This window comes from Pseudophryne corroboree, chromosome 7, assembly GCF_028390025.1.
Source record: "Pseudophryne corroboree isolate aPseCor3 chromosome 7, aPseCor3.hap2, whole genome shotgun sequence".
Classification (NCBI taxonomy): domain Eukaryota; kingdom Metazoa; phylum Chordata; class Amphibia; order Anura; family Myobatrachidae; genus Pseudophryne; species Pseudophryne corroboree.
This window is the reverse complement of record NC_086450.1, coordinates 258,020,698-258,041,787: the sequence shown is the minus strand read 5'-3', so window position 1 is coordinate 258,041,787 and position 21,090 is coordinate 258,020,698. Positions and strand designations below refer to the sequence as shown.

General features: G+C 46.6%; 1 protein-coding gene across 4 annotated transcripts in view; it reads left to right on the top strand.

Moving 5' to 3' along the window:
• The window catches only part of WDR75 (WD repeat domain 75), a 1,043,598-nt gene that overhangs the window by 62,334 nt on the left and 960,174 nt on the right, over positions 1-21,090 (top strand). For all 4 annotated transcript variants that reach the window (XM_063934110.1, XM_063934109.1, XM_063934108.1 and 1 more), the window contains exon 3: positions 16,481-16,546. In XM_063934110.1, coding sequence (XP_063790180.1) covers positions 16,481-16,546 — 66 coding nt within the window. The remainder of the gene's footprint in view (positions 1-16,480; positions 16,547-21,090) is intronic.

The following is a 21,090-nucleotide window of genomic DNA, read 5'->3' as shown; positions in this document are numbered from 1 at the left end:
AACCAAAGGTGGATATGATGGCGTCTCGCCTCAAAAAAAACTGGACAGGTATTGCGCCAGGTCAAGAGACCCTCAGGCAATAGCTGTGGACGCTCTGGTAACACCGTGGGTGTTCCAGTCAGTGTATGTGTTTCCTCCTCTGCCTCTCATACCCAAAGTACTGAGAATTATACGGCAAAGGGGAGTAAGAACGATACTCGTGGCTCCGGATTGGCCAAGAAGAACTTGGTACCCGGAACTTCAGGAGATGCTCACGGAAAATCCGTGGCCTCTACCTCTAAGACGGGACCTGATTCAGCAGGGACCGTGTCTATTCCAAGACTTACCGCGGCTGCGTTTGACGGCGTGGCGGTTGAACGCCGAATTCTAAGGGAAAAAGGCATTCCAGAAGAGGTCATTCCTACACTGGTTAAAGCCAGGAAGGAGGTGACTGCACAACATTATCACCGCATTTGGAGAAAATATGTTGCGTGGTGTGAGGCCAGGAAGGCCCCCACGGAGGAATTTCAACTGGGTCGATACCTACATTTCCTGCAAACAGGATTGTCTATGGGCCTCAAGTTGGGGTCCATTAAGGTTCAAATTTCGGCCCTGTCGATTTTCTTCCAGAAAGAATTGGCTTCAGTTCCTGAAGTCCAGACTTTTGTAAAACGAGTACTACATATACAGCCCCCAGTTGTGCCCCCAGTGGCTCCGTGGGACCTTAATGTAGTTTTGGATTTTCTCAAATCCCATTGGTTTGAGCCACTCAAATCGGCGGATTTGAAATATCTTACATGGAAAGTAACCATGCTACTGGCCCTGGCTTCAGCCAGGAGAGTGTCAGAATTGGCGGCTTTATCGTATAAAAGCCCATATCTGATTTTCCATTCGGACAGGGCAGAACTGCGGACGCGTCCTCATTTTCTGCCTAAGGTGGTGTCAGCGTTTCACCTGAACCAGCCTATTGTGGTGCCTGCGGCTACTAGCGACTTGGAGGATTCCAAGTTGCTGGACGTTGTCAGGGCATTGAAAATATATATTTCAAGGACGGCTGGAGTCAGAAAATCTGACTCGCTGTTTATACTGTATGCACCCAACAAGCTGGGTGCTCCTGCTTCTAAGCAGACGATTGCTCGTTGGATTTGTAGCACAATTCAACTTGCACATTCTGTGGCAGGCCTGCCACAGCCTAAATCTGTCAAGGCCCATTCCACAAGGAAGGTGGGCTCATCCTGGGCGGCTGCCCGAGGGGTCTCGGCATTACAACTCTGCCGAGCAGCTACGTGGTCGGGGGAGAACACGTTTGTAAAATTCTACAAATTTGATACCCTGGCTAAAGAGGACCTGGAGTTCTCTCATTCGGTGCTGCAGAGTCATCCGCACTCTCCCGCCCGTTTGGGAGCTTTGGTATAATCCCCATGGTCCTGACGGAGTCCCCAGCATCCACTAGGACGTTAGAGAAAATAAGATTTTACTTACCGATAAATCTATTTCTCGTAGTCCGTAGTGGATGCTGGGCGCCCATCCCAAGTGCGGATTGTCTGCAATACTTGTACATAGTTATTGTTACAAAAAAATCGGGTTGTTCTTGTTGTGAGCCGTCTGTTCAGAGGCTCCTACGTTGTCATACTGTTAACTGGGTTCAGATCACAAGTTGTACGGTGTGATTGGTGTGGCTGGTATGAGTCTTACCCGGGATTCAAAATCCTTCCTTATTGTGTACGCTCGTCCGGGCACAGTATCCTAACTGAGGCTTGGAGGAGGGTCATAGGGGGAGGAGCCAGTGCACACCACCTGATCCTAAAGCTTTATTTTTGTGCCCTGTCTCCTGCGGAGCCGCTAATCCCCATGGTCCTGACGGAGTCCCCAGCATCCACTACGGACTACGAGAAATAGATTTACCGGTAAGTAAAATCTTATTTTTTCTTATTATCCTCAGTACCTTGGGTATGAGAGGAAGAGGAGGGAACACATACATCGACTGGTACACCCACGGTGTCACTAGAGCGTCAACAACTATCGCCTGAGGGTCCCTTGACCTGGCGCAATATCTTTTTAGCTTTTTGTTGAGGCGGGATGCCATCATGTCCACCTGTGGCCGTTCCCTGCGATTTACAATCAGCTTGAAGACTTCTGGATGAAGTCCCCACTCTCCCGGGTGGAGGTCGTGTCTGCTGAGGAAGTCTGCTTCCCAGTTGTCCACTCCCGGAATGAACACTGCTGACACTGCTAGCACGTGATTCTCCGCCCATCGAAGAATCCCTGTGGCTTCTGCCATTGCCATCCTGCTTCTTGTGCCGTCCTGTCGATTTACATGGGCAACTGCCGTGATGTCTGACTGAATCAGGACTGGTTGGTTTTGAAGCAGGGGTTCTGCTTGACTCAGGGCGTTGTAAATGGCCCTTAGTTCCAGAATATTTATGTGTAGGGAAGTTTCCTGACTCGACCATTGTCCTTGGAAGTTTCTTCCCTGTGTGACTGTCCCCCAACCTCGGAGGCTTGCATCCGTGGTCACCAGGACCCAGTCCTGTATGCCGAATCTGCGGCCTTCGAGCAGACGAGCACTCTGCAGCCACCACAGCAGAGACACCCTGGCCCTCGGGGACAGGGTGATCAACCGATGCGTCTGGAGATGCGATCCGGACCACTTGTCTAACAGATCCCACTGAAAGATCCTTGCATGGAATCTGCCGAAGGGAATTGCTTCGTAAGAAGCTACCATCTTTCCCAGGACTCGCGTGCAGTGATGCACCGACACCTGCTTTGGTCTCAGGAGGTCCTTGACCACAGATGATAATTCCTGGGCCTTCTCCTCCGGGAGAAACACCTTCTTCTGTTGTGTGTCCAGAATCATGCCCAAGAACAGCAGACGCTTTGCAGGAATCAGCTGTGACTTTGGGATATTCAGAATCCAGCTGTGCTGATGCAGCACTTGCTGAGATAGTGCTACGCTGACTAGCAACTGCTCTTTGGACCTCGCCTTTATAAGGAGATCGTCCAAGTACGGGATAATCATGACTCCTTTCTTTCGGAGGAGCATCATCATTTCGCCCATTACCTTAGTAAATACCCGCGGTGCCGTGGACAGACCTAACGGCAGCGTCTGGAATTGGTAATGACAGTCCTGTACCACAAACCTGAGGTACTCCTGGTGGGGTGGATAAATGGGGACCTGCAGGTAAGCATCCTTGATGTCCAATGACAGCATAAAATCCCCCTCTTCCAGGCTTGCAATAACCGCCCTGAGCGATTCCAACTTGAACTTTCTTATATAAATGTTCAAGGATTTCAAATTTAGAATGGGTCTCACCGAACAGTCTGGTTTCGGTACCACAAACATTGTGCAATAGTAACCCCGTCCCTGTTGAAGGAGGGGTACCTTGATTATCACCTGCTGAAGATGCAGCTTGTGAATAGCCGCCAGTACTACCTCCCTTTCTCTGAGAGCAGCAGGCAAGGCTGATTTGAGGTAACGGCGAGGGGGAGTGGCCTCGAACTCCAGCTTGTATCCCTGTGATACTACTTGCAGAACCCAGGGATCCACCTGTGAGCGAACTCACTGGTTGCTGAAGTTCCGGAGACGCGCCCCCACCGCACCTGGCTCCGCCTGTGGAGCCCCAGCGTCATGCGGTGGACTTAGAGGAAGCGGGGGAGGATTTTTGATCCTGGGAACTGGCTGTCTGGTGCAGCTTTTTCCCTGTTCCCTTGCCTCTGGGCAGAAAGGAAGCGCCTTTGACCCGCTTGCCTTTCTGGTGCCGAAAGGACTGTACCTGATAATACGGTGCTTTCTTAGGCTGTGAGGGAACCTGAGGTAAAAATGTCGACTTCCCAGCTGTTACTGTGGAAACGAGGTCCGAGAGACCATCCCCAAACAATTTCTCACCCTTGTAAGGCAAAACCTCCATGTGCCTTTTAGAATCCGCATCACCTGTCACTGCCGAGTCCATAATACTCTCCTGGCAGAAATGGACATTGCATTAATTCTAGATGCCAGCCGGCAAATATCCCTCTGTGCATCTCTCATATATAAGACGACGTCTTTAATATGCTCTATGGTTAGCAAAATCGTATCCCTGTCGAGGGTATTAATATTTTCTGACAGGGTATCGGACCAAGCTGCTGCAGCACTACACATCCAAGCTGAAGCAATTGCAGGTCTCAGTATAGTACCTGAGTGTGTATATACAGACTTCAGGATAGCCTCCTGCTTTCTATCCGCAGGCTCCTTTAAGGCGGCCGTATCCTGAGACGGCAGTGCCACCTTTTTTGACAAGCGTGTGAGCGCCTTATCCACCCTCGGGGATGTCTCCCAACGTAACCTGTCCTCTGGCGGGAAAGGGTACGCCATCAGTAACTTTTTAGAAATCACTTGTTTCTTATCGGGGGAAGCCCACGCTTCTTCACACACTTCATTCAACTCATCTGATGGGGGAAAAACCACTGGTTGCTTTTTCTCCCCAAACATAATACCCTTTTTAGTGGTACCTGGGTTAATGTCAGAAATGTGCAACACATTTTTCATTGCCGTAATCATGCAACGGATGGCCCTAGTGGAATGTACATTAGTCTCGTCCTCGTCGACACTGGAGTCAGACTCCGTGTCGACATCTGTGTCTGCCATCTGAGGTAGCGGGCGTTTTTGAGCCCCTGATGGCCTTTGAGACGCCTGGGCAGGCACTGGCTGAGAAGCCGACTGTCCCACAGCTGTTATGTCATCGAACCTTTTATGCAAGGAGTTGACACTGTCGTGTAAAACCTCCCACATATCCACCCACTCTGGTGTCGGCCCCGCAGGGGGTGACATCACACTTATCGGCACCTGCTCCGCCTCCACATAAGCTTACTCATCAAACATGTCGACACAGCCGTACCGACACACCGCACACACACAGGGAATGCTCTGACTGAGGACAGGACCCCACTAAGTCCTTAGGGGAGACAGAGAGAGAGTATGCCAGCACACAGCACAGCGCTATATATCACAGGGATGCACACTATACTGAGTGATTTTTCCCAATAGCTGCTATTATACAGAATTTGCGCCTAAATTTATGTGCCCCCCCCCTCTCTTTTTTACCCTTCTTGTAGTGTATATACTGCAGGGGAGAGCCTGGGGAGCGTCCTTCCAGCGGAGCTGTGAAGAGAAAATGGCACCGGTGTGCTGAGGAAGATAGCCCCGCCCCTTCCGCGGCGGGCTTCTCCCGCTTTTTTATTAAAGTTTATGGCAGGGGATTAGGCACATATACAGTGTTATACACTGTATTATGTGCATTTTGCCAAAAAGGTGTGTGTGTGTGTGTGTGTGTGTGTGTGTATGTATGTATGTATATATATATATATATATATATATATATATATATATATATGTGTATATAATATATATATATATATATATATATATATATATATATATATATATATTGCAGCCCAGGGCGCCCCCCGCCCAGCGCCCTGCACCCACCAGTGCCCGGAGCGTGTGGTGTGCTTTGGAGCAATGGCGCACAGCTGCAGTGCTGTGCGCTACCTTATTGAAGACCGAAGTCTTCAGCCGCCGGTTTTCTTCTGTTTCTTCCGTCTTCTGGCTCTGCAAGGTGGACGGCGGCGCGGCTCCGGGACCGGACGACCGAGGCTGGGCCTGTGTTCGATCTCCCTGGAGCTAATGGTGTCCAGTAGCCTTAGAAGCCCAAGCTAGCTGCAAGCAGGTAGGTTCGCTTCTCTCCCCTCAGTCCCACGAGGCAGTGAGTCTGTTGCCAGCAGATCTCACTGAAAATAAAAAGCCTAACAAATACTTTCTTTTCTAGGAAGCTCAGGAGAGCTCCTAGGGTGCATCCAGCTCTGGCCGGGCACAGATACTAACTGAGGTCTGGAGGAGGGGCATAGAGGGAGGAGCCAGTGCACACCAGATATAGTACCTAATCTTTCTTTTAAGAATGCCCAGTCTCCTGCGGAGCCCATCTATACCCCATGGTCCTTACGGAGTACCCAGCATCCACTAGGACGTTGGAGAAATACTCTTTTTGAGGGAGTTTGGGTGAATCCTGAAAAGAAACTTCATATTCCCAAAAGGATTCAGATTGCTTATCCTTTTCCATTAGAGGACAGGAAAAGATGGGAGTCACCCCCGGTGTTCGACAGTGCACTGTCAAGGTTAACAAAAAAGGTGATTCTCCCTGCACCTGGGAAGGCTTCACTAAAGGAGCCGGCAGACCGCAAAATAGAGACTACGTAAAAATCTATTTATGTGGCCAATGGTACGCTGCTTGCGCGTGTGTGAGTCGTGCTATCAAAAAATGGTCAGATATCTTGTCATTGGAAATTGACACGATTGATAGGGACTAGATACTCCTAACGTTAGGTAATATCAAAGACACTGCCGCATACATCATGGAAGCTATGAAGGATATTGGACTCTTGGGTTCAACAGCCGCAACCATGGCAGTATCGGCTCGGAGGGCGTTGTGGATTCGCCAGTGGAATGCTTATGAAGATTCCAAAAGAAATATGGATGCTCTCCTGTATAAAGGTGAGGTCTTATTTGGTGATGGGCTGGATGCGTTAGTCTTGGCGGCTACCGCAGGTAAGTCGTCATTCTTGCCTTATGCTCCTGCACCGGCGAAAAAGACGCATCACTTTCACATGCGTTCCTTTCGGCCCAACAAATACAAAAAGGCCAAAGGTTCCCCCTTCTTTGCAGGTAGGGGAAGGGGAAAAGGAAAGAAATCCGCAGCGTCTCCAGGATCCCAGGAGCAGAAGTCAACCCCTGCTTCTGCCAAATCTGCAGCATGACGCTGGGGTTCCCTTGCGAGAGTCCGCTCGGGTGGGAGCACGTCTGAAACTTTTCAGTAAAATATGGATTCAATCTGGCCTGGACCCATGGGTCTTACAAAAAGATTCCCATGGGTACAAACTGAAGTTTCAAGACGTCCCCCCCATGCCTATTTTTCAAATCGACCTTGCCAGCTTCTCTTCCAGAAAGAGAGGCAGTAACAACGGCAATTCAAAAATTGTCAGGACAGGTCATTGTCCTGGTCTAAGGGGTTTGGGAGCAGTCGCTCAGGGGGAATCCTTCCAAGGAAGGTGGTCAAGTCAAGAATCCCTTCTCTCGATAAACATCCTGAAGCTAAGAGCCGTATACAATGACCTTCAATCAGCACACCTTCTGCAGGATTGGACTGTTCAGGTGCAGTCGGACAACGTGACCACAGTGCCCTACATTAACCGTCAAGTCAGAACGAAGAGCAAGGCTGCGATGTCAGTAGTGACAAGAATTCTCCTCTGGGCAGTAAGGCACGCGGTGGCGATGTCGGCAATCTTTATTCCTGGTGTAGACAACTGGGAAGCGGACTTCCTCAGCAGACACGATCTACATCCAGGAGAGTGGGGCCTCCACCCGGAGGTGTTCAAGGAGGTAACCGGTCGGTTGGGGGTTCCTCACATAGACATGATGGCCTCCCGCCTCAACAAGAAGCTGCGGAGGGAGGTACTGTTCCAGGTCGAGAGACCCGCAGGCAGTGGCAATGGACGCACTGGTAACACCGTGGGTGTTCACGTCAGTGTATGTGTTCCCTCCACTTCGTCTGATTCCAAAAATTCTTCAACTTCTAAAAAGAACAAAGGTTCTGGCAAGCCTCATTGCTCTGGACTGGCCAAGGAGTGCTTGGTACGTGGATCTGCTGGATCTTCTGCTGGAAGATCCAAGGCCCCTACCTCTTCGAGAGTACTGCATGGCTACGTTTGACGGCATGGCGGTTGAGTGCCAGATCTTAGCTCGGAAGGCTATTCCGAGCAAGATTTTTCCTACCCTGATACAGGCTAGGAAGGGGGTAACGTCTAAACATTACCATCGAATTTGGAAAAAATGTGTCTTGGTGTGAATCCAAGAAATTTCCTGCGGTGGAGTTTCAACTTGGACGTTTGCTCCTTTTCCTGCAAGCTGGTGTGGATATGGACCTGAGATTGGCCTCCATCAAGGTTCAGATCTCAGCTTTATCATTTTCTTCCAAAAACAATTGACTGTCCTCCCTGAGGTTCAGACCTTTTTGAAAGGGGTTCTGCACATCCAGTCTACCTTTTTGTCGCAAATGGCATCTTGGGATCTTGATGTGTTATTACAGTTCCTGCAATCGGATTGGTTTGAGCCTCTACAGGAGGCTGAATTCAAATTTCTCATGTGGAAGGCGGTCACTTTGTTGGCCTTAGCTTCTGCTCGACGTGTGTCTGAATTGAGGGCTTTGTCCTGTAAAAGTCCCTATCTGGTCTTCCATGAAAGGGCGGAACTCAGGACTCGTCCGCAGTTCCTTCCAAAGATTGAGTCAGCTTTTTATATCAACCGTGGTGCCAGTGGCTACTGACTCCTCAATTGCTTCAAAGGCCTTGGATGTTGTGCGGGCTTTGAAGATTTATGTGAAGAGGATGGCTCGTCATAGAAAATCTGACTGTTTGTCCTCTATGATCCCAAGATAATTGGGTGTCCTGCTTCTAAGCAGTCTATTTTCAAGCAGGATCAGGTTCACCATCCAGCATGCATATTCTACGGCAGAATTGCTGTGTCCAAAATCTTTTAAGGCCCACTCTACTCGTAAGGTGGGCTCTTCCTGGGCGGCTACCCGGGGTGTTTGCCGAGCAGCTACTTGGTCTGGGTCGAACACGTTTGGGAAGTTTTACACGTTTGATACTTTGGCTTCTGATGACCTCAAGTTTGGTCAATCAGTTCTGCAGGAGCCTCCGCGCTCTCCCTCCTGTTCTGGGAGATTTGGTACATCCCCATGGTACTAATATGGACCCCAGCATCCTCTAGGATGTAAGAAAGTAGAATTTTAATTACCTACCTGTAAATCCTTTTCTCCTAGTCCGTAGATGATGCTGGGCGCCCGCCCAGCGCTTCGTTTTCCTGTTGTGGTTATTTAGTTCAGTACTGCTTGGTTCCTAGGTAAGTTTTGAGTTTTTTACTGTTTCAGTACTGTTTCAGCTGTTGCTGAGTGTTCCGGCATGTTGACCGGATTTGTCTTGTATGAGCTGGTATGCATCTCGCCACTATCTGTGTATTTCCTCCTCTGGCTCAGTTTCTAGACTGAGTCTGGTAGGAGGAGCATAGAAGGAGGAGTCAGCTCACACTGTTAAACTCTTTAAGTGTCAATGGCTCCTGGTGGACCCGTCTATACTCCATGGTACTAATATGGATCCCAGCATCCTCTACGGACTACGAAATGAGGATTTACCGGTAGGTAATTGAAATCCTATTTTTTCGCTGTTAATTTTAGTCACGCATACCTCTTGAATTCCCTGTTTGTGTAAATTTTCTACACAGGGTTTTTTTTGTCAGGTACTGTGCTGCTGATATTGTACTGGGTCGCCTTGTATTGAACTTTCAGATATGTCAGTTACAAGGGGCGTTGGTGCTGGGGCTGATCACACATTGCGTGGTGGTGACGTTGCAGACACATTTGAGTAAAACATAGCATTTGAGGGTTCTGGTTCTGGGGGTTCCTTACCCCCCAGTGGGACAGTTGCAACGGGGGTTCATAATGATCCACCTTGGGCTACTTTCTCCACGCTTTTGAGTACGCTAGTAACTAGACTTGCGCCCCCTATGTGACCACCTGTGCCGGTACAACCGCTTATGTATCATGCGGTTAACCCGCCATGGGCAGATCAGCTGTCTGCTCAGTTACAGAAATTTAACCAATCACTGACTGCATAGAAGTCTAACCCTCAGTCGCCTAAGACCAAGAGGTCCTCTAAGCGGGCCATTACTTCCTCACAATCCACGAACGTCCCAGACAACTTATCTGATGAGGATGGAGTATATACTGACCCCACAGATTCTGACCCTGATGCTTCTGATGGGGACTCTGTCTCACAGGTGGATGTCCCTGACTTGCTGGATGCTATCGGGCTAATTCTCCAAATTACTGATGAACCGGAGCCTGATGTTGCCCCTAAGAAACCGGACAGGTTTAAACGTCATAAAGTGGTTAAACAGGTTTTACCTCATTCTGACCATTTAGTTGACATACGTCCGGAATCCTGGGAAAATCCAGGAAAGAAACTTACGCCTCATAACAATTTGCTGGCTTGCTACACCCTTGCAGCGGAGATGAGTGAAAATTGTGAGACACCCCCGCCAGTGGATTCGCTAGTGGCACGGCTGGTAGTATCAGCTCTGCCGGTCACTACGTCACCTCACTGAAGGATCCTATGGACAAGCCTGTGGAGGGTTGTTTAAAAGCGATTTACACCCTAACTGGTGCAGTGCATAGGCCCACCATTGCAGCGACATGGGCTGCAGAGGCTGTTGAAGCGTCTGCTCAGGAGCTGGAGGCGGAGCTGCCTTCCAACGCTTCTGATCATGCCAGACCATGTCTGTCGTATATTGTCATAGCTTCTCATTACATTAAGGAGGCGGCTTCTGATGCCGGTATTCTGGCGGCCAAGGCTTCTACTACTTCCATATTGGCTCACCAGATTCTCTGGTTGCGGTACTGGTCTGTGGATCTGGACTCTAAGAACACCCTGGAGGTTCTACCTTTTTAAGGGAGACATTCTTTCTTGAGAAGACCTCAACAAGATAGTAGCTAACATAGTAACATAGTAATTGAGGTTGAAAAGAGGCAATTTGCCCATCGTGTTCAACCTGTATTAAGTTGTGATGAATCTACATACCCGCTGAGTAATGTTTTATGACTAGTTAATTACTGTTACTCGTATAACCCCCGGATTAACCATGTTGATAGTTTTGATATTATAACCATTGATATAATTTTCATTCAGAAATGTATCCATTCCTTTTTTTAAAATCCATTTAAAGAGTCCGCCATTACCACCTTCCCTGCAGGAATTCCACATCCTAATTGCCCTAACAGTGAAGAACCCTTTCCTCCGTCGCGTTCGGAACTTTCTCTCCTCCAGCCGCAGCGAGTGCCCACGTGTCCTAAACTGTGTTCTTTTAATAAATAATTCCTCTGATAACTTTGTGATGTCCCTTTACATATGTACAAGGACAGTTAGAGATAAAATCTCAAACTGTGTAAACCTGGCGCTATATATATAGTAATTTTACCAAGAATGGTGGTGTATCTTAAAGCTGCTGAGCAAAAACAGCTGGCTAAGCTGCAAATTTAATTTAATTCGTAGACAAGAGGGGAGAATGCTCTGCGCTCCAAGAATCACTATCTTAAATTAATTATGTGCAGTCTAGCAGGGAGAATAATTTGATTCAGTGAAACTCGGTGTAGAAAAGGAATAATTTACTCAAAATATAATAGTTTGTGAAGGACACACATAACATACAAGCAGCAAATACATATGTAGCAATATAAAAAGACATAAGTTGCAACTTATTTGTGTAACAGTGAATGCTGTTACTGTACCTATTTATGAACATATGAGTATTGGTACAGCATGCAGTAAAACTAGGTTAAAAAAAAGTGTGTGTATATATATATGTATGTATGTGTATATATATATATATATATATATATATATATATATATATATATATATATATATATATATATATTTTATAGGAAAAGCTCTCTGGAACAAATGAGTTTGCTTGATAACACTGGCGTCCCAGTGTGTTAAAGTAAAAGAATGTCCACAGATATTTTCACAATAATTATTCTGATATAGGAGGCATGCAAACACTTTATAGTTACCCCCGTGCTGGTTCCTGATTTGGATACAGGGTCGTGGATATGCAGTTGTGTTGCTGCCTCCATTATTAGAGGAATACATCTGGGGAATGCAAATGAAGTAGAGAAACAAGGTGCTTACCTGGAGCCACAGCTCCAAGGGTTAAAGAGCGCATGCTAAGAATTGTGAAGTTAGCAAGAAAAGATAGGGAGGTGGATTTCATTGTCCACCTAGGGACAAATGACCTGGCAAATGCTGAACTCATGGCCGTAAAAGATTTATTTAGGAAGTTAGGGACTGCTCTGAAGCAGGTGGCAACCACTGTATCTTTTTCAGAAGTATTGCCAGTACACAGAGGGGAAGACAGAACTCATTGCATCAGAAACTTTAATGTTTGGCTAAGGACATGGTGCAATGAGGAGAGAATTGGATTTATAGGCCATAGTCACACCATCTGGAAGATAGGAGCTTATACAAAAGTGACGGCCTGCACCCATCTTCAAGTGGAACGAGAATATTAACTGAACAGTTTGGATGCTTCATCAAGAACTGTTTAAACTAACAGAGGGGGGCAGTGAACCAAACGGGAATAAAGAAATCTGCTCCCCCAACACAGAGGTATTGTTTCTGCAGGCAAAGGGAATAGGAAGCATAGCCACAGCAACAGAAGATAATTCAGATCAAAACTAAATTAACAGGCAGAGAGAAGAACATAGCTAGGAACAGAAAAAGCACAAACAAAACTCTAAAAGCTATGTGTGCAAATGCTAGGAGCTTAGGAAGTAAAATCCCAGAACTAATTACAATAATGACAAGGGATGTTCTAGACATTGTGACAATTAGAGTCATGGTACAATGAAAATTATGACTGGGACATAGCTATACCGGGATATACTTTATGTAGGAAGGACAGAATTGAAAAAATCTGAGGGGTTGCAATGTATGTAAAATATAAATAAAAAAAAAAGCATAAATACTACCTTAATACAAAGTATTGAAGAAAAAACTGAGGCCCTTTGGGTGACCATTGACACAGGGGAGAAGTCGATTATTCGTATTGGCGTGATATACAGGCCAGCAGGTCAGGAAGAGAATCTCAACAAAACCTATTGCAGGACATAACTAAAATGGCATTAAAAGGAGAGGTAATAATCATGGGAGATTTTAATCTTCCTGCTGTAAACTTGGAGGTGTCTGTTGCTAGTTCCACTAGAAGTAGGGACATTTTAAATTCCCTTCAGGGAGTATCCCTCAACCAATTTGTGAGGGAGCCCACTCGGAAAGACGCAATATTAGACTTAATACTTACAAATGGAGACAAAATATCGGACGTAAAAGTGGGTGAAAACCTGGGATCCAGTGATCATCAAGCAGTATGGTTCAGCATAAAGACAGACTGACTCATCCCATACAAAAACAAAGGTGTTGGATTTTAGGGAGGCTGATTTTGTAGGGATGGGAAAATGTTTAAGCAATTCTTTGGCAGAGTGGAGGAATTTGGAAGCAGTGCAGGAGAGGTGGGAAACATTAAAATGTGCAATATTAAAAGCAACAGACCTTTGTAGCAAAAGTGTTAGGAAAAACACACAGAAAAGGAAGCCAGTGTGGTTTGCGAAAGAAGTAGCAAATATTGTGAAAGCAAAAAAGATGGTTTTTAGGAAAAATAAGCAGACAAAATAATTAAGTCAGAGATACATCTTGATTGACAGAAGGGGACTAAGAAGGTAATCAGATGTGCAAAAGCACAAGCTAAGGAGAAAATGGCCCAGTCAGTGGGTAAAGGAGGCAAAAGTTTTTTTATAGGTATATAAGTGAAAGGAGAAAAACAAAAGGTGGAATAATAAAACTAAAGACAGAGACTGGTAGTCTTGTTGAGGGAGACAATGTAATAGCAGATCATCTTAAGAATTATTTTTGCTCAGTATTTACTACTGAAAGAGAGGGGAAGGGGCCACAGTTAAGTTGCAGGGATATTCAGGAAAATGAAACCAGTACATTTACAGAGGAGAAGGTCCTAATAGAACTCTCAAAGCTGAAAGTGGACAAATCTATGGGGCCAGATGGGATACATCCAAGGATACTAAAAGAACTTAAAGAGGTGCTGGTAGCACCACTGATAGAATTATTCAACCAGTCATTAGCTACAGGAGTAATTCCAGAGGTCTGGAAAAGAGCAAACGTAGCCCCACTGCACAAAAGTGGAAGCAAGGAAGAGGCAAACCACTACAGACCAGTGAGTCTTACATCAGTAGTAGGGAAATTGATGGAAACACTCTTAAAAGAAAGAGTTGTAGTTTATCTCAAATCTGGCAATTTACAGGATCCCAAACAGCATGGATTCACTGGGGGGAGATCATGTCAAACACATCTTATTGACTTTTTTTGACTGTGTGACTAAAGTGATATGGATAAAGGTGGAGCCATGGATATAGCTTATCTAGACTTTAGTAGGGCTTTTGACACTGTTCCACATTGCAGACTGCAAAATAAACTTGATAGTTTGGGATTGGATATTAGGATTATTGAATGGATAAGATCTTTGTTGAAGGATAAAAAAATATCCTTGGTTCAGTGGAAATTTGATTAAAAATTAATTCACAGAAAGGGTAGGGGATAAGTGGAATAGCCTCCCATCAGAGTTGGTAGAGGCTAAGAAAGTGGAGCAATTTAAACATGCATGGGAAAGACATAAGGATGTCCTTACAAAGAAATAAGAGTCAAACAAAGTTAGAGAAAAAAAATGTTAAAAAAGGGGGCAGACTAGATGGGCCAAGTGGTTCTTATCTGCCGTCAAATTCTAAGTTTCTATGTATTCAATTCTTCCTATCTCGTCCGCTAGTGTCGATACACTCGGCGATGCAAGTGCTAGGTCTCATGTCTGCTTTCAACATGGTGGAGTTCGCCCAATTCCATTCCCGCCCTCTGCAGAAACTGTGTCGACCTTTCATGTGTAGACCATTTTCATGTGTCGACCATGTGTCCATGTCGACCATGTCAGGGTCGACCAATAGTGGTCGACCTAATGACTGTCGACCATAACATGGTCGACCATTCATACTGGAACTTGGAATTCTTACTTTGCTTGGTGCGCCTCTAACAATTATGACGCTTACAAGTTTAGTACGGCCAAACTTTTGGCCTTTCTACAACAGGTCCTGGAATTGCTCCTTCGTCTGGCCTCCATCAAGGTTCATATCTCTAACTTGTCGGTATGGTTCCAGAGAAAAATTGGGACTTTACCTGATGTTCATACGTTCACTCAGGGTGTGTTGCAGATTCAACCTCCTTATGTCCCGCCTGTGGCTCCTTGGGACTTGTCGGTGGTTCTAGAGGCGTTACAAGGGTCTCCTTTTGAGCCCCTTGTGTCTGCAGACCTCAAGTAGCTTTCTCTTAAGGTATTGTTTCTGCTCGCTATTGCCTCTGCTAGACGAGTGTCGGATTTTGGCGACTTGTCCTGGTGGTCACCATATCTGATTTTTCACCGTGACCGGGCAGTCCTTAGAATATGTCCCGGGTATTTAACTAAGGTGGTGTCGTCTTTCCACCTTAATCAGGCAATCGTGATTCCGGCCTTTGCCTCTCCTGACTTGTCTTCCAAAGTGTGGTTTTTGGATGTGCAACGGGCTCTCCGTATCTACGTGAAGAGGACAGCTCCTATCGGGAAGTCTGATTCTTTTTGTACTGTTTGATTTTCACAAACGTGGTATGCCTACTCACAAGCAGACGCTGGCCAATTGGATTAGAATGGTGATTGCACATGCTTATGTACAGGCTGGTCGTCCAGTTCCTGCTAGCTACCATAAAGGCCCATTCTACTCGGTCTGTTGGACCCTCTTGGGCGGCCCTCCGTGGAGCAACCCTTGAACAATTGTGCAAGGGGGCTACGTGGTCCTCAGTGAATACGTTCATAAGGTCCAGGAGGTCCATAAGGTCTTGTGCCCGCTACAGTGCGTCCCCTCCCATAAGGAACTGCTTTAGGACATCCCCAATGTCATTCCCTGTGGAGCCCATGGGCAACTAAAATGGTGTATGGCCTACATCACAAAACGTACCCGGAAAGGCTAAAAGATCTTAACATGTATAGTTTGGAGGAGAGAAGAGAAAGGGGGAACATGATAGAAACTTTCAAATATATCAAGGGTCTTAACAAAGTTCAGGAGGGAAACATTTTTCAAAGGAAGAGAAATATTAGAATTCGAGGACATACACTGAGACTGGAGGGCAGGAGGTTTAGGGGAAATTTAAGGAAAAATTACTTCACGGAAAGAATTAAGGTTCAAAAAGGGTTGAGATTACCTAAAGGATAAAAAAAAAAAAAGGGGCAGACTAGATGGGCCAAGTGGTTCTTATCTGCCGTCAACTTCTATGTTTCTATGTTACCCCGCAGCAGAAAACGAGATTTATGGTAAGAACTTACCGTTGTTAAATCTTTCTGCGAGCTCCACAGGGCGCCCACCCTGACGCACTTGGCTTCTTTGGGTTGGTATGACATTAGCCGCAGACACTTTCTCCTGTCTTGAGAATGTGGTGTATGTGGCTGCTAACAGTTGTCGTCTCTCTTGCCTGCTACTGCATTGGTCTGGTTAACAAAAACTTAGCTCCTGTGCACGGAGGCGGGGTTATAGAGGAGGCGGCGCTAGGCATTCTGGGAAGAATGTCAGAGCTTTGAACCTGTTGGTGCCTCAGATCAAGATCCTACTCTACACCCCCAATGTAATTCCCTGTGGAGCCCAGAGAACCTCGCAGAACGCTTTAACAACGTTAAGTTCTTACCATAAATCTCGTTTTTTTTCTTAATATGTGTTAAATGTTTATTTCATTTTAGCGTAATATGAAAGTAATGCAAATGCTTCTTACTTCACAGCTCTACTCTTGCTCATTGGATGGTACTGTTAAATTATGGGACTTCATGGATGGTGTACTGATAAAGGTATATTTAATTTCCACTTTTATCTTAATAACATTGGTAAACTTCTGTTCACAAATTTATTAAGTTTCTTATATAGCACAACATATTCCTTTGTTTTTTATAATTGTAACAATAGTGATAATACAAAACTGGATAATAACTGGATAATAACAAACAGACATAGGTAGGAAGGCCCTTCTCGTAATCTTACAATCTATAAGAAAATGGTCATTGGTACACAAGGTTAGGTGCTATCTATTGCATAATGATCCAGCCAGATTGCAGTTTCTTGGTGGGCTATATGATATAGTAACACAACAATGTTGACAAAAGGTCAAGAGGATGTCAAATTGAAGAAAAAGAATATATTGTATGTTAGTATGGGTGGACTATACAGAAGGGATATAATTAGATATTTATGAAGGTTATGTAATTTGATAAACTTGCCTGAAGTGAGATTTCAGGGAATGCTTGAAGGTTTTAAGACTAGAGGAGGGTCTTATTGTGCTGCGGAGGACATTCCACAGAGTAGGTGCAGCCCAAAGGAAGTCTATTGTGAATGGGAGCGAGTTATGTGTGTGGATGAGAGATGCAGATATTGTGCAGAGCAGAGAAGTTGATTTGGGATATATTTTGAGAGAAGTTTAGAGATGTATGTTGGTGTACAGTAGTTTAGTTAATAGCCTAACAGATGTGTCCTCTTACATCTTTGCTCCGTGCGCTACATGTCACATTACACATGATGCGTGAGTGCCGTGTGACTAGGTAGTGCATAGCATCTTTTTTTAGTTTTTTCTGCAAACATGCGTCTTAGACACAAAGTAATGTAATATGATGCTCAAGCAGCTTCTGCTGATTAAAAATATATGCAGCATGCCTATTTCTCTAACGTCCTAAGTGGATGCTGGGGACTCCGAAAGGACCATGGGGAATAGCGGCTCCGCAGGAGACTGGGCACAAAAGTAAAAGCTTTAGGACTAGCTGGTGTGCACTGGCTCCTCCCCCTATGACCCTCCTCCAAGCCTCAGTTAGATTTTTGTGCCCGAACGAGAAGGGTGCAATCTAGGTGGCTCTCCTGAGCTGCTTAGAGTAAAAGTTTAAATTAGGTTTTTTATTTTCAGTGAGTCCTGCTGGCAACAGGCTCACTGCATCGAGGGACTAAGGGGAGAAGAAGCGAACTCACCTGCGTGCAGAGTGGATTGGGCTTCTTAGGCTACTGGACATTAGCTCCAGAGGGACGATCACAGGCCCAGCCATGGATGGGTCCCAGAGCCGCGCCGCCGTCCCCCTTACAGAGCCAGAAGGGCAGAAGACGTCCTGTCATCAATAAGGTAGCGCACAGCACCGCAGCTGTGCGCCATTGCTCTCAGCATACTTCACACTCCGGTCACTGAGGGTGCAGGGCGCTGGGGGGGGGCGCCCTGAGACGCAATAAAAATACCTTAGATGGCAAAAAATACATCACATATAGCTCCTGGGCTATATGGATGCATTTAACCCCTGCCAGAATACATAGAAAAACGGGAGATAAGGCCGCCGATAAGGGGGCGGAGCCTATCTCCTCAGCACACTGGCGCCATTTTCCCTCACAGCTCCGTTGGAGGGAAGCTCCCTGGCTCTCCCCTGCAGTCACTACACTACAGAAAGGGTTAAAAAAGAGAGGGGGGCACTAATTACGCGCAGTATTAAAGATACAGCAGCTATAAGGGGAAAAACACTTATATAAGGTTATCCCTGTATATATATAGCGCTCTGGTGTGTGCTGGTAAACTCTCCCTCTGTCTCCCCAAAGGGCTAGTGGGGTCCTGTCCTCTATCAGAGCATTCCCTGTGTGTGTGCTGTATGTCGGTACGTTTGTGTCGACATGTATGAGGAGAAAAATGATGTGGAGACGGAGCAGATTGCCTGTAATAGTGATGTCACCCCCTAGGGGGTCGACACCTGAGTGGATGAACTGTTGGAAGGAATTACGTGACAGTGTCAGCTCTGTATAAAAGACAGTGGTTGACATGAGACAGCCGGCTACTCAGCTTGTGCCTGTCCAGACGTCTCATAGGCCGTCAGGGGCTCTAAAGCGCCCGTTACCTCAGATGGCAGATATAGACGCCGACACGGATACTGACTCCAGTGTCGACGGTGAAGAGACAAATGTGACTTCCAGTAGGGCCACACGTTACATGATTGAGGCAATGAAAAATGTTTTACACATTTCTGATAATACGAGTACCACCAAAAAGGGGTATTATGTTCGGTGAGGAAAAACTACCTGTAGTTTTCCTGAATCTGAGAAATTAAATGAGGTGTGTGATGATGCGTGGGTTTCCCCCGATAACTGATAATTTCTAAAATGTTATTGGCATTATATCCTTTCCCGCCAAAGGTTAGGGTGCGTTGGGAAACACCCCCTAGGATGGATAAAGCGCTCACACGCTTGTAAGGGCTCTACCCTCTCCTGAGATGGCCGCCCTTAAGGATCCTGCTGATAGAAAGCAGGAGGGTATCCTAAAATGTATTTACACACATACTGGTGTTATACTGCGACCAGCAATCGCCTCAGCCTGGATGTGCAGTGCTGGGTTGGCGTGGTCGGATTCCCTGACTGAAAATATTGATACCCTAGATAGGGACAGTATATTTTTGCCTATAGAGCATTTAAAAGATGCATTTCTATATATGCGTGATGCACAGCGGAATATTTGCCGACTGGCATCAAGTCTAAGTGCGTTGTCCATTTCTACCAGTAGAGGGTTATGGACACGACAGTGGTCAGGTGATGCGTATTTCAAACGGCATTTGGAAGTATTGCCTTATTAAGGGGAGGAGTTATTTGGGGTCGGTCTTTCAGACCTGGTGGCCACGGCAACAGCTGGGAAATCCACGTTTGTACCCCAGGTCGCCTCTCAACATGAGAAGACGCCGTATTATCAGGCGCAGTCTTTTCGTGGACAAGCGGGCAAAAGGTTCCTCATTTCTGCCCCGTGACAGAGGGAGAGGAAAAAGGCTGCAGAAATCAGCCAGTTCCCAGGAACAGAAACCCTCTCCCGCCTCTGCCAAGCCCTCAGTATGACGCTGGGGCTTTACAAGCAGAATCAGGCACGGTGGGGGCCCGTCTCAATGAATTTCAGCGCGCAGTGGGCTCACTCGCAAGTAGACCCCTGGATCCTTCAGGTATCTCAGGGGTACAAATTGGAATTCGAGACGTCTCCCCCTCGCCGTTTCCTAAAGTCGGCTTTACCGAGGTCTCCTTCTGACAGGGAGACAGTTTTGGAAGCCATTCACAAGCTGTATTCCCAGCAGGTGATAATCAAGGTACCCCTCCTGCAACAGGGAACGGGGTATTATTCCACACTGTTGTGGTACCGAAGCCGGACGGCTCGGTGAGACCGATTCTAAATCTAAAATCTTTGAACACTTACATACAGAGGTTCAAATTCAAGATTGAGTCACTCAGAGCAGTGATTGCGAACCTGGAAGAAGGGGACTACATGATGTCTCGGGACATCATGGATGCTTACCTTCATGTCCAAATTTACCCTTCTCACCAAGGGTACCTCAGGTTTATGGTACAGAACTGTCACTATCAGTTCAGACGCTGCCGTATGGATGGTCCACGGCACCCCGGGTCTTTACCAAGGTAATGGCCGAAATGATGATATTCCTTCGACGGAAGGGAATTTTAGTTATCCCTTACTTGGACGATTCCCTGATAAGGGTAAGATCCAGGGAACAGTTGGAGGTCGGTGTAGCACTATCTCAGGTAGTGTTGCGGCAGCACGATTGGATTCTCAATGTTCCAAAATCGCAGCTGGTTCCGACGACTCGTCTTCTGTTCCTAGGGATGATCCTGGACACAGTCCAGAAAAAGGTGTTTCTTCCGGAGGAGAAAGCCAGGGAGTGATCCGAGCTAGTCAGGAACCTCCTAAAACCGAGCCAAGTCTCAGTGCATCAATGCACAAGGGTTCTAAAAAAAATGGTGGCTTCCTACGAAGCAATCCCATTCGGCAGATTCCACGCAAGAACTTTCCAGTGGGACCTGCTGGACAAATGGTCCGGGTCGCATCTTCAGATGCATCAGCGGATAACCCTGTCACCAAGAACAAGGGTGTCCCTCCTGTGGTGGTTGCAGAGTGCTCATCTTCTAGAGGGCCGCAGATTCAGCATTCAGGACTGGGTCCTGGTGACCACGGATGCCAGCCTGCGAGGCTGGGGAGCAGTCACACAGGGAAGGATTTTCCAGGGCTTATGGTCAAGCCTGGAGACATCACTTCACATAAATATCCTGAAGCTAAGGGCCATTTACAATGCTCTAAGCTTAGCAAGACCTCTGCTTCAAGGTCAGCCGGTGTTGATCCAGTCGGACAACATCACGGCAGTCACCCACGTAAACAGACAGGGTGGCACAAGAAGCAGGAGGGCAATGGCAGAAGCTGCAAGGATTCTTCGCTGGGCGGAAAATCATGTGATAGCACTGTCAGCAATTCCGGGAGTGGACAACTGGGAAGCAGACTTCCTCAGCAGACACGACCTCCACCCGAGAGAGTGGGGACTTCACCCAGAAGTCTTCC